Source organism: Lepisma saccharinum, chromosome 7 (assembly GCF_977018435.1).
Source record: "Lepisma saccharinum chromosome 7, izLepSacc3.1, whole genome shotgun sequence".
Taxonomy (NCBI): domain Eukaryota; kingdom Metazoa; phylum Arthropoda; class Insecta; order Zygentoma; family Lepismatidae; genus Lepisma; species Lepisma saccharinum.
The window spans coordinates 80,942,679-80,959,484 of NC_139235.1; the positions used below are offsets into that span (position 1 = coordinate 80,942,679).

At 36.6% G+C, this 16,806-nt stretch overlaps 2 protein-coding genes across 3 annotated transcripts in view; one reads left to right on the top strand and one right to left on the bottom strand.

Moving 5' to 3' along the window:
* Positions 1-14,419, bottom strand: part of LOC145989957 (uncharacterized) — a 28,116-nt gene extending 13,697 nt beyond the window's left edge. The window contains exon 1 of the mRNA XM_083125504.1: positions 14,292-14,419. The gene's annotated coding sequence lies outside the window, so the exon portion shown is untranslated. The remainder of the gene's footprint in view (positions 1-14,291) is intronic.
* An 801-nt stretch (positions 14,420-15,220) lies between these two features.
* The window catches only part of LOC145989956 (sorting nexin-8-like), a 59,238-nt gene continuing 57,652 nt past the window's right edge, over positions 15,221-16,806 (top strand). For both annotated transcript variants that reach the window (XM_083125503.1, XM_083125502.1), the window contains exon 1: positions 15,221-15,336. In XM_083125503.1, coding sequence (XP_082981629.1) covers positions 15,315-15,336 — 22 coding nt within the window. In that variant the 5' untranslated portion in view covers positions 15,221-15,314. The remainder of the gene's footprint in view (positions 15,337-16,806) is intronic.

A 16,806-nucleotide genomic window follows, 5' to 3' on the forward strand; every position in this document is an offset into this window, starting at 1 on the left:
CCAGTGGTCTGGCAGTCTGTTATTAAGGTAATTTGTAGTAAGCATGTGTAGGAATGTTTGTCCAGTCACAGTTTCTTCGTGAAAGAAGTACGGACCGTACACTTTGGCAGATGAAATGGCGCAAAAAACATTAGTCTTCGGTGAATCACGCACAACTTCAACGATTTGATGAGAATGCTCAGTCCCCTAGATGCAAACATTTTGCTTGTTCACTCTTCCTGTCACATGGAACATAGCCTCATCACTGAAACAAAGTTTGTCAATAAAATCATCATCACCACTGCATAACTCTAGAAATGACTCATAAAAACTTTTGCGGGACGTGTGATCATTAGGTGTGAACTCGATAGGGATACATCTTTAAACACCTACGCACTACGTGCCAAACAGTTGCTCGAGGCATTGTTAGCTCTTGACTCACTTTCCTTGTAGACTTTTGGGGGCTGTGTTGAAAACTAGCTCGAACTCTCTCAACATCTGCCTCAGACGTGGATGGTCTACCGGACGATTTTCCTTTGCAAATGCATCCCGTTGTCTTGAATTTATCATACCACTTACGTATGGAGTTCTTGGATGGTGGATCTTTACGAAATTTTGTACGAAACTCATGCTGAACACTAACAACAGACCGACAAACGTGAAACTGTAGGATGCAAAAAGCTTTCTCTGCACCACAGGCAACCATCTTGAAACTTGTCACCCTGCCACCTCGTGGAGAAATTTGAAACTACTACGACCATTGCAAACAAAACTAGGACATGATTGAAAGTATTTACATAGAACTTTAATTGTTGATAAAGTTTTATCGCTCCTGGAATGGTTTCTTATCGTTCAAACCATTTTGAAGCACGCTGTATATTGATTCTTGACGAGAGATCATTGTATTGTGTGGCAAGTCTGTAAAAGATAGATCTTTTTTGAATTTCTACTGTAGGTTTTTTTGTATAAAATAATCTTGCATTGCGAGTTGTGCGCATAGGTACTCTAAAGTAGAATTCCCCAAGAAGTATGTTGGAGCAGATTTTGCCATTCACAATTTTGTATAAACATATTTATGTTATTAAAAGTAAAAATAAATTACTAAATTGAAAATGTATTATTATTATTAATTACCAAAAAAATAAATAAATTTGTTACTTTTAAATATATCAGATATTATAACTAAATTATTACTAACTGGTTAAAGATATTAATAAATTATGAAATAGTTGAAGTGTTTTTATTATGTGTAAGTTTTTATTAAGTTTTTGCTTTATGTTAATATAAATCAATTAGATTTCATAGTAATTATTGTTTTGCATTCTTGCTTTACTTTTATTGTGCGTATTGATGTAGATTTGTTAATGATCTCTTGAGAGAGAAAAAGCCTTGAACACTCACAACTACACTAATTTGTGTATGTATTTAATATTATTCTTAGTACAGTATATTTGAAATTAAAAGTAATTGTTTATCTTTAGGGGCATGCATATTTCGTTTTTGACAAAAAAACGAAATTTGAAAAAACGGATTGTAGTGTTAATTTTTCATGTTTTTGAAAGGTGTGAGATGCATTTTGTGACCATATTTTGTCACGAAATAATGCGAAATGAACTGCAAAAAGCGAAATTAACTCTAAAACACGAAATTCAGGGTTTATTCACCGACACGACACCTTCTGAGGTCTGAATTATCCTGAGAGTTATGCAATTTCCGGAAAATTTATTAATTCTGCTGTTAATATTGGAGAAGCAAAAATGGACTCCTTTACACAGAAATAAACTTAATACTCTGCTAACTACATAAATGTGCTATTAGAAGTGAAATGTTAATTCTGTGGAATAAGTGCAGTTCTTAAATCAAATTTAGGATTATATTCACAATTTTAAAACCAAAATGTCTTTTTATATACCACTTTTCATCCAATTTTTCACCGCTATAACACCGATATTTTATTTTATTTACCGCTTTTGAACCCGAAATTGACTCCATTTTTGTACCGAAATTTTGCTTTTTTATTTACCAAAAATATGTGCCTCTATTTATCTTTTGTTTGTTGTAACAAAAACTCTCCCCCTGAAAATTTTTGGTGGGGAGATATTTTTGAGGCCCAGATTGGAATGTGCTTAACTGGAGCTGCTCTAGTGTCAGTAGTGGGTAGGTCCACCAATCGCCGCTGCCACAGCCTCTGCCCTTCAAAGATGACTTTCCACCAGTAAATGTCAGTCGGCAGTTGCTTCCATTCCTCCTGCGAAATGGCGAATGCCTCATTGGCGGTGTTTAGGTGGTTTGGCCTGGATCACAACCGGCACCCTATCTCATCCCACATATGTTCAGTGGGGCTGAGATCAGGGCTCTGGGATGGCCAGTCGAGTTCATTCACTTCCATGTCTCGTGAAACCACTCAGTTATAGCCCTTGATTTATGGACAGGCACATTGCCATGCTGAAATGAAATGTGCCACTTCTGAATTGTTGCCACAAGGTAGGGAGCACCGAGTTGTCTAATATTGTGTGGTAGGTATCGGCATTCATTTTTCGAATCACCAAAATCAGGGGTGGGAAACCCCCTCCCTCTCTTTTCTCTCCCTCCCCCTTACTTTTTTTCTAAAACAATGTGATATAAAGATTCATCTTCATATACCTAATAGTTTCTGTGAAAAATAACATGAGTTACAACAGGTAAGCCAACAAACTTCCACCATATTTCTTGCAACTAGTAGTGCATTAAGCATTGTAATAACTTTCCCTAACAATGATTGGAAAAATGATTTGGTGTGTTAATGTGGCATTAAATCTACTTATTTATTGCATATTGATAAAGTTTGGATGAACCCAGCATTAATCTGTTTAAAGTATAACTGATTTAAATAGCAATTAATTAGCACAAAAGAATTTGGCATTCATACCGATGACTTATAGTTTCACAAGAAGCCAAGGACATACCAAGAGGAGGGGCCTCTCCGATGGCGCAGTGGTAGCATTGTCACCTTGTAATCAAGGGGTCCCGGGTTCAATCCCCGGTGGAGGCTCATAGTGGTTCGGATCCCACTTGAAACTGTAGGTCCAATCCCGATTAGCCTTACTGTGCATAAAGTGGACTTAAAATGCCAACTCAATCAAACATACAGAGAGAAGACAAAACTGAGATTCAACCATTTCCCCAAACAAAATACCCATGCAATAATAATACTAATTATAGTGCATGAAAAAATAGCATTGTTTAAATTGCAAAGCTGTATGCCATATAATATATTTTGTAGATATTGGAACTGTAACTTACAGGTTCTGAAATTCGACCACTGAATTTTGACCCACAAAGACGACCCAGAAAGCAAGACTGGAAAGGTGAACTTGTAGAAAATGGAATGTTCTACTTTTTTAAGACACATCTGCTAAACAAAGGTTTGCTTCAAGGCGGCAGGTAATTTTTTTATGTCTTTAGTTTCTTGAACTGGGAGAAATGGAATAATGATTAATAGAGCCCGGAAGTTTGGCAAAATGCCTCTTTTTATCTACTGCATATATTGATATACGTTTGTTATGTTGTTTCGAATGTTTTGGAAGCCTTTTCATTTTGCCTATTTGGGACCCCACTGCCTATTTTCAATTATAATGCCTTTTTCAATGAAATTTGACATTTTTTTTAAAAAAAATGTGTATATAAATTATTTTTCTCCAAAAAAAACGTTGTTGGCATTTATTTTTCTTCCGTTTATTATATTATTATAATTTTCGCCTTATTTAAGTAATATTGAACTCACGCATGTTTCAACATTGCTGAAGGAGAAAAGTGTGAGAAAAAAGTATTTCATGCTGAGTCAGGATATTGCCTTTCGGTTAACATTTCTTGTGCATGATTGACTGCTGAAGTGGACAGGTTGATTTCGAATACAAAGAAAATATTTCTGAAATCTCCCTCTCAAACCCGAAAATTTCAGGAAGTTGCGATTGAGCTTAGTTTACCTCAGCAACCAGTCTTGACGAGATAGGGAACCTGGATATCAGCAGCTATATATTATGCTAACAACCTTGAAAAAATCAGTGAGGTGATCGATGCTCTTCCAGAAAATGAAGCGGCTTCAATTCGTGAAGTGAAAAAACTCCTGTGCTATTCAAGTTTACTTTTGCACATTATGGTGCATTGCCAGAGACAATTACAATTATAGCATCCATGAAAATCTTTGAGGAATCTATGCAGCAGATGATGGAAGTGCCAGGAGAAAAGGGGTGAGCTGTTGCGGAAAAGTGCTAACGGGTAGTGAGTGCAAATGAGAACTTGAAACAATTGAAAACAATTTGCGGGTATTCTAAAAGGTGAAAATGCTGTTACCAAAATGAGTCCAGCTACATTAGCTTGTTATATGTATGCTCCAATAACTTCTGTCGAAGTAGAAAGATCATTTTCTATTATGAAAAACATTCTCTCTGACAGGCGACTATCAATGAATGTTTAGAACTTAAAAAGCACCTTGTAGTTATGTGCAATCAAGACGGATAAAATTTAAATGCTCTTCCCAATTTAGATTTTAACATTTTGCCAGAAATTATAGATAAAAGTAAGTGACTTCCAAATGTGCCTTTTTTCGGTTTATTTTGCCTTTTTTTCATTTTTAGTGCCTATTTACCACATTATAAATGCCTTTTTGCCTGCCTATTTTAACGAAAATAAATGCCTGAACTTCCGGGCTCTAATGATTAATCATTACTTAGTATTCATTCCTTTTTGCTGTTAGATATAGAGTTTATTTATCCAGTTGTTATGTGCTGTTTGATCCAAGGCTAGTTTTAAGATTTCTGCTAATATTTATCCTTTATTTATACCAATCCTCTATACATACACTTCCCCACCCTGACTACATACATGGCGCATGTGTGTGTGTGTGTGTGTGTGTGTCTCTCTCTCTCCCCCCCTCCCTCCCTCCACCCCCTTCTCCCTCTCTCTGTTTCTTTCCTTTCGCCATGACCTGTAGGACCTGTTTAGGTATGAAAACCTGCGCAGGCTCAACTAGGATTCAAACCTAGGTCTCCAGCATAACATGCCATTGCTCTACTAACTGAGCTACCTAGCCAGCCCTGGTTCAAGTAGCCTAGGGGTCCGTGCTTGACCCTCTTTAATTTTGTAAACTTTTACAGGTTGTGCATATGTATCCCTGCAAAGTTTCAGATTCATAAGTATTTTAGGTGGGGCACCAGGGCTTCTTCTGTGAAGGTCACTTCTTCAATGCCGCAGCAAATAAGAATGTTACGATGAATACGCCCCAAACTTTAGCAAACTGTAACTACTGAATAAACTGTTTTGAGAGGCTGGTATTTCTCCAGTTCATGGGCCATGGGCATCTCGTAAAGCTACTTAACTGATGGCCTGCCTGCTCAAATATTTAGTGAGTTATCTACCCTTAAACCCCTCCCCCAAAATTTAGTTCCCAATATTTGGACCCATTTTCAGAAGCCTATATCTGAAAACCGACACTTCTAATTTTATCTTTGTTATCATCACTGGAGGGAGCACATCCAAGTTGTCTAGAAACCTTGTGTTTCATTTTGGTATCTAGCCACCATATTGGATTCAAAATTGCGGAATTCATATTTTTATATCACTTGTTTCTTGGCTATTTATCAACCGATTTCAATTTTCTTTTTCTAATGTGAATACTCTAAATTATATCTTGAATTGTTGTTGTTATGATTTTTTTTGCTAAAATCAACAATACTGCTATAAATTTGAAAGATAAAAATTATGTAGATAATTTGTAGTAATATGACCAATTTATGCTTTGTGGGAGAAATTCACCCGTAACGTAGGGTTAACTGGTTTCTTAGATCAGGTAAATCATATTTGTATGACTTTACTCTGGGGGAGGCCATTTATGTTGCAGAATGCCCAGAAAGTAGTGTGATCTGATTCCAGACCTGCCGTTTCAATTGTAATGATGATGAAATCGGCTGCTTTCAGTTTGTACCCAACTGATATGTTCGCACAAATTAAAATGTGGGGTTATGACATATAATGTATGCCAGGGCTGCCTTGGGCCTGAAAAATAATTTGCTTCAGTACTAAATTATGTACTAATGTTTCGCTACACTGTAGGCTTGATAATTACATATTTAAGTCTAGAAATATGTGGTGGTTTAACAGTTTTAATAGATTAATAATGTGGTACACTTATTTTACATTTTTTTGTGCATATAGCACACCTTCCCAACCATTTACAATATTTTCCTGCTTATTACGATTCCTGGAATATTAGTGTTTCAGTTGCACGTCCCTGAAAACATGAATCAGATTTCACTTTATTATAGTATGCACTGTATTTTTGTTGATTGTTCAGTTACATTTTGAGTTTTTTAATTTTTTCTTTTGCACAATGTGCTTTATCATATAATTTACATATTTATCTTATTTTAATACCAATGTGTGTGTTGTAACTTTTTTCTGTTTGGTTTCAATAAATCTGATTGTTTTCATAAGTTTGTTTTTGTTTATTTAATGACATTTAATTTTCATAGTTAGTTTCTTTTTGTACCGTATTGGAGCATATTAATAAAGATGAGCAGCTCTTCATGAACATGTACTCCAACGGTACTAGAGTACATGGTGAAGAAATGAGCGTGTCCCTTTTTGTATGAGAAAAGTCCTCCCCCATATAGTTTCCAAATTAGTCACCTCTGATATATAACTTTTTTTATATATACAAAGTGATAAATTACATAATTACTCATGCAGAGAGGTGTATGGGGGTGGGAAGGGGGGATGTAACATGTGCTAAACTTCTGAGTATATGCTATTTCTTATATCCAAGTGTGATAGCATGCTAACTTTATGAGCAGATTCTCGGCCTTTTTATTTACACAAAATGAAGTAGGAGCTCATTCTTATTAATACGACCTATTTATTTTTAAATCTTATTGAAAGCAATGAAAAAGATGGAATTTCTGCTTTACTATGAAATTAAAAATGTACAAGACATTTCATGTACAAGTCTCAGTTGATAATATACGTACATGTTGTTTTGAATATACAAATGATTCAGAGAGTTTCAGACCTAATCAGTAAAAACAAATGCATCACTTTTGATGAGATATTGCTGACTGATTTCAGTCATTTGCAGCATTCTCGATGTTCTTGGATGGCCCATTTTTCACTATTTCGTTGTCGCATGTGAAGTCTGCCATCCAGTTCAATCCAGTTGCACTTGAAATCACCAGCACTGTCCACACAGCCACTAAATGCCTGCAAATACTCGCCATGTTCTCTCTCTTCTTCCATAAGAACCATGCGGTTCATCTCTGCCCATGGTAGTCACTCTCCATCATGTCAGGCTTAGAGTGACCGTAACATTTTAGCCCAAAGGTTAGTTTAGTCCCCTCCCCCTCCTAAAAAATTGGTTACACCTAATTATAAAATTATTGTTATTAAAGTATTATTATTAAAGAATGGGTCACATAAATGATACATCATAAACAATAAAGGAAATATGATCTCCCGTTGTCAAAAGTATTAATTATTATAATCTCGGAATGACTGGTCCATAAACTCTCACGTTAATCCTATGCCGAAGTTTAGGAATGCTAGAAATATTTGTCAGAAGAACGAATCTTCTTGAGAACAGCTTTTTTCTTCTTCATCAAGCGTTCATAAAACTCCCGCAACTTAAAGTTCACTCATGTCATCAAGATAGACTTCATTGTTGAAACATATAAGCAAGATTTTTCATCTGTGCACATATTGTTCATGATTGAAAAAAACATGCTCATCAACATGTGAAAGGGGGGAGGGGGTACCAGGCAAGCCTAACACTATTTCCACTGCTTTCAAAAGGGCATCACAATGTGGTCCGCTACGAACGTACTTAAACCTGTATGCATTTATCCGACAAGCATTATTTTTCTTTCCAAGCAATTTTGGAGTTGTGTTACGTTTTCTTTTCCTTATTGCCACTGATCGGAGAGTTTTGTTTTGTCTTCTGAACTAGAAAATATATTATCTAATTCATTAGGAATTGTGGAATACTGTTTTGGATATCAGACCAACTGGGTGCACTCTGCAGCAGAGAGAAAACAATACAACCAGCGACGTGAGTCAACTTAAACCATAAAGTGTTGTCTGAATGTTCTCAACGGCAATGGAACATTTTGATTGTTATGAAGTGCTTGAAATGCAGTCCAGCAGTTTTTTCACACCAACATTTTTGTTAGCATGAAATGTCTCTCAAATTTAGACTTAGTTTTCAAGCTAACGTCTATACTTTTATAAAACTGGACAAATAGTGTGTCTTAATAATATTGATGGGACGACCAGGACACACCTATGAAACAAGATGTATGTTCACCCTAGTCAGACTGTGGTTACATGGGACTAACTGAGGCTGCATGAAACAGTGCTGCCATCTTATGGCTACATGACCTTCAAGATCACCATGATGATTTCACCAAGTGGCAGTCTCATTCCACATACTGGCTCGAAATCATAGTCACGGTAAATCATTAGCCCTCTTAGTAGTAGTAGGTAAGGATGGGTACAGTTCCCGTAATATAATCAGCACCATTAATTAATTAATCGCTTTTAAAAATGAGCAGTTGTAATTTCCTGACTGTTTAGGATCCTGAAAAGTTGGGAATTTCCAAAACCTGGGATCAGGATGGGAATTTTTTTTTCCTGATTCCAGTGCTGACTTTACAGGATCCTGCACACCCCTAGAAATTTATCACTGGCTGACTGCATGGAGCACCCTACTTACAGTTTCAACTCTGTGTGTCATGAAATGAATGTAATATGAATATGAGTGAACAATTTCTACTTCTTGAGAACAGATGTGAGTGATCATGGGGATGAATAATGATAAGATTAAATTGATGAGGAGACAATCATCAATGATTACATATGTCAAGTCTGAGTGAGCTCATCCTGGCCTTTAGGTTGAGTGAAGGTAGAAGGTGAATGTTGAGATGGATTTGAAGCAGTGCTGTAGTCCCAACATTTTCACACCGTATATGCTAAGTTTCATGAAATGAAGTGTAGATCATGTTTCCATTAAATACATGGATGAAAACATTTAACTGCTACAAAAAAATGTCATTCATGGTAGATACAGGTGGAGATGTTGCTCTACTCGTTATTGGCATAAAAGAGACATATTACTACAGGGAAAGAGTTTTATTTTTTTTAAATAAAAATTATGAAACAAATGGCATGTTATTGTATTATATTTTCTTGTTGATATTGCTTTTGTGAATTATCAGGTTGTATTCTTTTAGTAACTTTAATAATACTGCTAATTACACTAAAAATTAAAAAACTTTGACAAAATGAACAGAAAAAGCAATAATTCTCTTTCTTTCTCTCTGTATTTAAAACTGATATACAACAGATCTCAATTGTTGTGTTTAACGATCATAGTCCACTGCCAATTATTGCAGAAAAGAGAGACAAGAACATTGTTGAGTTTCCCATTGGACATATTTCATAAACATAAACTAAATGAAAGTAAAAGGTACACGCCAATGAGCATGGAATATATTTTAAATTACATATACATTATACACACACACATGTATTTATTCGCAAAAATACTTTGTTTGATGTTCAAGTATAAGGGTTGCCCAAATGAAAGCGAGAGACTTTGTTTTTTTCTGTAATGATTTATTGGTTGGAATTTATGAACATACAGGAAGTAAAAGTGATCCATGGGTGACATATCCTCTACACATAGTCAAATTGTCTGTTCAAGCAAGTGTTCCAGCGCATCACAAGGGTATGGATACCCTGAGCCAAGAACATCTATGGTTGACTGGGGAACCAATCTTCAACGACGTCACGGCCCTCAGCATTGTTGGCGAACCGGCGGCCCTTCAGATGTTTTTTTTAGTGGCCCAAAGATGTAGTAGTCGCAGGGCAAGAGATCGGAGCTGTAGGGAGGATGGTTGAGGACTTCTCAGCGGAAACACAGCGGCACACCTGTGCAACATGAGGATGTGCATTGTCGTGTAACAGAAGAATCTCTTTTGACAACATGCCAGGTCACTTACTCTTGATGGCCGATTTCAGATTGTTTAGGGTAGCCAATCCGAAAGCAATGGGCCCTCACTGTGCATGTAATCAACACACTACGCCATCAGACCATACCAGTCTGCTTTCTTACATACAACACCACCTACCAGAGTAAACACAAAGCTCTGCGTAGTTAAGCTACGACAAAACCTTAGTTTTATTTGGGCAACCCTTATATATGCACACAATTTACTTTCATGTTTGATAACTTTTCTAGGTAGTTGCTAACACTGGCTCTTTCTCGTTATTCACAAGATGCGGTGAACACAATTCTGACAGCTAAGAGGCTGTTGGCCACTATACCTCAAAGTTGCTCACTTCCGCAACACATTTTTTACATATAACACCAAAGTGCAGCATATTAAAAGATCCTCTGTCCTTTCTACTTCCATGGGTCTCCCTTTTACGGAACTTAGTTGCTAACTTTAGCGAGGAGTCGCTATACCTGAAAGATTTCAAATTCCAGCTGGTGCTGAAATTCACGGAATATTGACAAGTTACTTTTTTTTTTTTTTTTTTTTTTTTTTTTGCAAATTTAGGTGTTCTTTAGAAACTAGTCTGCTTGAGTTACATAATATCTTATCAGGTTTTTATGTGATTTCCACATCTGCATCTGAAGGGCCATTCAGACCTTTACTAATTTTTTGAATGTACATTACACTTAAGCACCCTCGCCGTAATAGCCTTTTTCATACAAGGAAAGTAACTCTCACAAACTTAAATCGCATCAATTCAACATGCATTTTCCTAGTAACTGTGAAATATACACTGTACCTAGAATAGTAAATGACACTATCACCTAATTAACCATTAGCGAAAAATTATCAACTGATATTAATTGATCATTTTTACTATACTCTATTATTAACAGAATATTCTTATTATGAAGAAGAAAATATAAATTTCAGAAAAGTAGAGAGGCATTTTCGCTATGTATAAAATGTTCTTTTTGAAGATAGAAGTTGAGATAAACTATGCATTAAATTTATCTCAATTGAAATATAACTAACTAGTTTTTCAATATGCATATAAACGCAATGCATTAAATTTGATAATTAAAATCTGGATTCAAAATCGAAATCTTATTGCAAACATCCAAATATGGACGGCACGCAATGCCAATGTGTAAATCTCGGGGTATCTGTGGGCAAGACTGGATTGATCTTCCCCAGGATTGATTCGGATGTGGATGCTATGGTGCCACTCGGTATAGTTCCTGACTGCCACACAAGACCTAATTTTGATTTTCAATATGGGTGATCTAAGCTAAGAAATTGTGTAAGTTGATGCCTACAGCCTGTCATCAGTGAATGCCTGAAGACAACCCTATAGGGTAGTGAGTGTGGTGCTCATCACCAGAGTTGAGATCTATAATGTGTGTAGTCCAGTGGTGTAGCATCCACCCACTCAGGTGTAGGGGCCTGACAATGTTCTCTACGTGCCATTGAAATATTTAATAAACCCAGAAATACAGCAGATAAGGTTGCTTATGTGCAAAAATTCGATTTCAGAAACACGTTGTGAGTAAACAATGGCATAATTTAAACTAAAAATTTCTGGTGGCGAGCACTGAAAAGAAAGATCCTCACTTATTGTTTTGTATTGGTGAACTTAGATGAAGGATCATTAGTCAGAGTTAACTCTATTATACGAACCAGCTTGCACCACAAATAATTTCAGGGCTCGGTGTTTATTTTTATTGATTATTAATATGTATCAGGCTGTAACAAACCCATCTCGTTACAAATTGTACGAGTTCCACCTCTGTATAAATGACCTTTCTTAAAATCTAATGTATTGAGAATTTAATTTGTATATGGTTAATATTTAAGGATGGATATACTTTTTATAGTTGGTATTTCCTCCACCCTCTTGGCTTGGCTAGCAGCTCAGTTGGACTCCACCTGCGGGCGAGAGAAGATGGCCTCTGCCTTCGGGCGAGAGAAGTTACACTCCGTCTTCGGACGAGAGAAGTGGACTCAGCCTACGGGCAAGAGATCCCACTCCACCTTTGGGTGAGAGAGAATATACTCCACCTAAGGGTGAGAGGACCCACTCCACTTTCTAGCGAGAGATGCCCACTCTGCCTAACCAGCGAGATAAATTTAGATGACCCTTTTTAAACCCCGTCTCTTGGACGGTGGGAAATTAAAGTGACACCCCGTCGTATCGATGCTGGGAAAAGTCACTTCATATCGTTTCTTATCCAATGTGGTAACCCGTCTCCCTGACGGGAAAAACCATGTTACCATGGTTACCTCAAGCTTTCTCTTTTCTGTAACTTTAATCTAAACCTTTGTGATTGCCGTTTAACAGGAATAATATGTATCATATAAGAGGTTGGGTATAAATGTATCAGTTTCTTAGTCCGTTGACTGTAAAGTTCAAAAGATTTCCACACCTGTAGCTGTGTAACCATAGTTTTAATGTATAACCCTACTGTAACGGGTCTAAGATTATTTCTTGTCTACAATTGGTGTTGAATAAACTTTATGTGTTAAAGTCTTTCCTGAGTTTTCTCTGTATCGCTCTGGCAAAATCTCCGATGTGGGCCTTACTAAGTGCTCCTACACCCGAACCCTGAGTGTAATGGAATCACATGCCCCGACTGTCAAAAAGTTTTAGCATTATGGGTAAATCTGCAACAAGAGTAACCAGCTCCTATTTCAAATCCATCCACCGTACAATAATTCTCCTGTTTTGTCACTGACCGAGGAGGAACATTGCAAGGCAATCGAGTCAGTTTCCATTAACATATCATGAGATGATGTCTGTAGTAATAAGCAGAGATATGCTGGTTTAGCCATAGGAACCCAAGTAACTTGACGTTTGAGTCTCATCTGAAATGCTAAATTAACCTTCGTGCTCACAAATGAAGTTCAAAGGAACTTCATTTCCTATCTTTTTACACCATTTGTCAGAAACTTAGTGAGTGTAAATTTCTCCAATAAAGAGAGACTTCTCAACCAGTCTGTTTCTTATTGCCACACAATGAACAGTCAAACTTGGTAATTCATGAACTTTTACCACTAGTGCTCATTTTTTACATATAGTTTTTAAGATGTATCTTCCCACCTAATATTTTCAAGGGGTACCCGAAGCATTTTTCATATCCAAATAATAGCTGAGATAAATTTCCCACATTGTTCACACCTGTTACATGTTATTCTAAATTTTTCTTTGAACTGGTAAACACTTCTAAGGGGCCCACAAGCTCAGTAGGAAGTGAGACTCGGGGGGGGGGGGGGAAATTGCATCATTGCCTCAAGAGCCAGTACACCCTCTGATAATAAGTTGTGTATTATGCATCCCTCTTCTGTAACACCATTATTTTGGGGGATTTTGTGAATTTAATTTTTGTTCTGTTTTGAAGTTTTGTGGTCATTTCTCTTGAACCTGTTTTTTTCTTTTCCAGTGTGTTGTTAGTGTTTTGATTAGCATGATATATTTTCTAAAAAGGTCTTGTTCACGAAATGTCTAAGAAATGTATATTCAGTGGCATATCAAAAAGAAATGGCATTGTTTAAATTATGATTAATAACACAGATCCACTAATTCCATGCCCACGATCTTTACACACAATCAGTGAATGAATGATGACACTGGTTAATCTATAGATTCAGTTCAATCTCCAGAGGAGGAATTGTAATTTTGCATGATCATATTAGTCAGTATAGTTTTATTATGCAAATGTGGATAATTTTTGATTGAATCTTGGACTGGCACAGATAGCTAAGGGGATAGAATTTGGGGCTCCTGGAGCCCCACCCCCTCAAAGTATGAAAGAAGAGCGTTTACTATTCTTTAAACAATTCGCCTCAATAGTATTTTTTCTAACTTGATATGTAAGTCGATTAATAAAAAATTGGGAGACAAGTTGGATCATATTTGGGATAAAAGTAAATTTCTTGTCTGTTGTAGCTGTGGGTGGGTCTAGTACAGTGGGATCCATGAGTATTATCGTGCAAATTGTCCATGGCTATTTTCATTAATTTTTCTCTTACATCCTGTGGGTTTTTAAGGGATGAATTTTTATGTAGGCTGGTGCAGAAATTATCAACAGCTTGTTTTGAGTTTTCTTTTAATTCTTGAAGCTCTCATTGGGTCAAATAAAGTGCACGAACATGGTGATGGACAATTTGCACGGTAAAACTCATGGATCCCACTACATCCATTGCCATTCAGCTTCTAGCATCAATGCATATATATGTTACAGGACACTCCATATTTTTTTAACAAAAGGTCCAAAATATTTTGCTTACAGGGGTACACAGAAAACTGCTCTACACCACTTGATGTAGTTCTACCTCCAATCCCACCCTGTGCACTCATGGCATAATGCAGTGCAGGGGAAAAGTTCCTTTGTTTTAACAAGAGGGGTACTTTTAGAGTAAGATCTTTGGTACGATGTTTTTTCTCACTCTCCGGTTATTTACAACCAGATAGTGGGACATGGTAAGCATAGGGAGGAAATTTCTTCACAAGGTGACTCATTCCTCTTCAAATAAACACCAGTGACCTTCCTGGTGGAGTAGTAGTTACGTCGTCACCTTGTAATCAAGGGATCCTGGGTACCCATTGGAGACGCATAATGGATTTCTCCTTAAACTTTTGGTCCAGGGCCAATTAATGTGTGCATAAAGACTTAAAAACACAAATACTGCCTCTATGATAGGTACTACCCCCAAAACAGCTACAATCCCCAGGTAATTAATTGGAACCAGTAGAGGCGATTGGGTGCCAAAACTGGGTGTCCAAGGACAGTTTACTTTTTCTTGGTAGACAAAGAGGCCATAATGCGGGGACAGAAAGTGGGGGCAACTGCCCCCTAATCGTCACCACTGGGCCAATAGTACTTACTCACTGGAGTAAGTAATTACGTTTGTGGTACACTCCAGTACAATTCATCAAAGTTAAAACCAAAAATGTTTGTTGAAATATCCCCGGTTGAATGCTGATGTATTGTCATATCTCCACTTTCGTCGGAAATGTGTTGGCATTTTCGCGTGTTTTTACGCCAACTTTACACGTTCGGATGCGACGAATCTGGATGTCAAGTGGCGTGAATTATAAACAATAATATTTTATGTAACAATTTAATCTAAATTCCTAATTTGCTTTTACATTTCAGATGTGGATTTGTTGAAATACCGCACAATTTAAGTATCGATATTAACACAGAATTTGATCTTTTCTTGGCGGATACGCAGTCTAGAGTTCAGATGTTTCCCTGATGATTCGGATTCATCCGTTCCTTGGTTAATATTGATGTGAGGTGTCAAAATATGGCGACGGACTTAGCATTTGGTAACGTATATACATTTTTCATTACCATTTTTTGCACGAACCATGAGGTGACATAGTACTAACGTAGAATATAATAGCCACTTAGTTAATTTATGATGTTATTACTGCTGTGTTTGGTTTGAAAGCGAATTAATTTTGCATCAGCCATGTTCAAAATGTGTAGTGGTAAACTCGTGACACTTTAAAAAGTTACGAAATCATAATGCTTGAGTTTTTCCGCGATTGTAATGTCATGTATATATTTCGATACCCTGTAATACCAACACTTGATATCTAGCAGGGCGAATATAGTATTTAATTTCGTTCTATTATTTGTTTATGTTCCACTGAATCCACTTAATCTTGAACATTCGAAAGTAATGACCCAAATAAAATGTTTTCTAAATTGAGGGGCGTTGCAGGGATTAATTTTACCTCTGCAATGGTTTCGCTTTTTATTAAAATAACCGGGGTCGGTGACCAACCGCACACCCTCGAAACTTTCGACATTTTTTATTTAATGGAAATACTTAAGTGTTTACGGAACACAAAATTTGTTTCGCCCCGCGTAAACCACAAATAGAAGAGAGATTTTATCCGAAATTATAGTCCGCGTAAATAGAAAACGAATAAATAAAATAAAAGTACGCAGATTATGATTACATAATGTAAACTTTCCTTGGTAACTGTTACGAATGTTTAACGATTTTCATAGGAGGAAAACAAGGTATTTCAGAATTATAGAAATTATTATTACACTAAATTTGAACCTTGGTGAAAGTTTACCACTGTTTGGAGTTAAAAAAAAAGTACAATTTATCGGCGATATAACAGAGTAAACAGTACCATGATGAAATCGGAATTAAACAATCTGAACTTGGGCTCTTTCCTTATTTGAATCTCGTAATAATAATAATTTGAATACCAGAATACATTTTAATTTTGAAGATGTGGCCCACATCAGAAAGTATAATGCCATAACTGCCCATACCATAACGAAACTGCCAGGATCTAACACTCCTCACTTAACAGGAGGGTACTGCTTTACTATACCGGAGACACCTATCAATGATTTATTTCGCAATTTTTTACATTGCTAACGTACTATTCTGCATTGCGGAACATTTCTTTAGGTGAAATAATGCATTTCTAATGAAAATAATGTATATTTCTTACATTAACGAGTACTTACTGTTGTTCCTTATTTCCACACACAATATGGCGATAACTTACCCATTCATCGTGCGTTGTGCCAGTGTTTTGTCGATTTGTAGTGTGCATGCAGTGTTGCAACCTTGTTCACCGAAAAATACCTGAATTTCACGAAATTTTTTCACCAAAAAAAGTTGAATTTTTGACATAGAGAGGAATTATTAAACCATTGACGTTAGCCCCAAAAACCATTGACATTAGCCCAAAAATTCACGATAGCCCCACGAACCATCATGAGGACGAGGTATGTCTACTAGGTTAATTTAGGCCTGTTAGGTT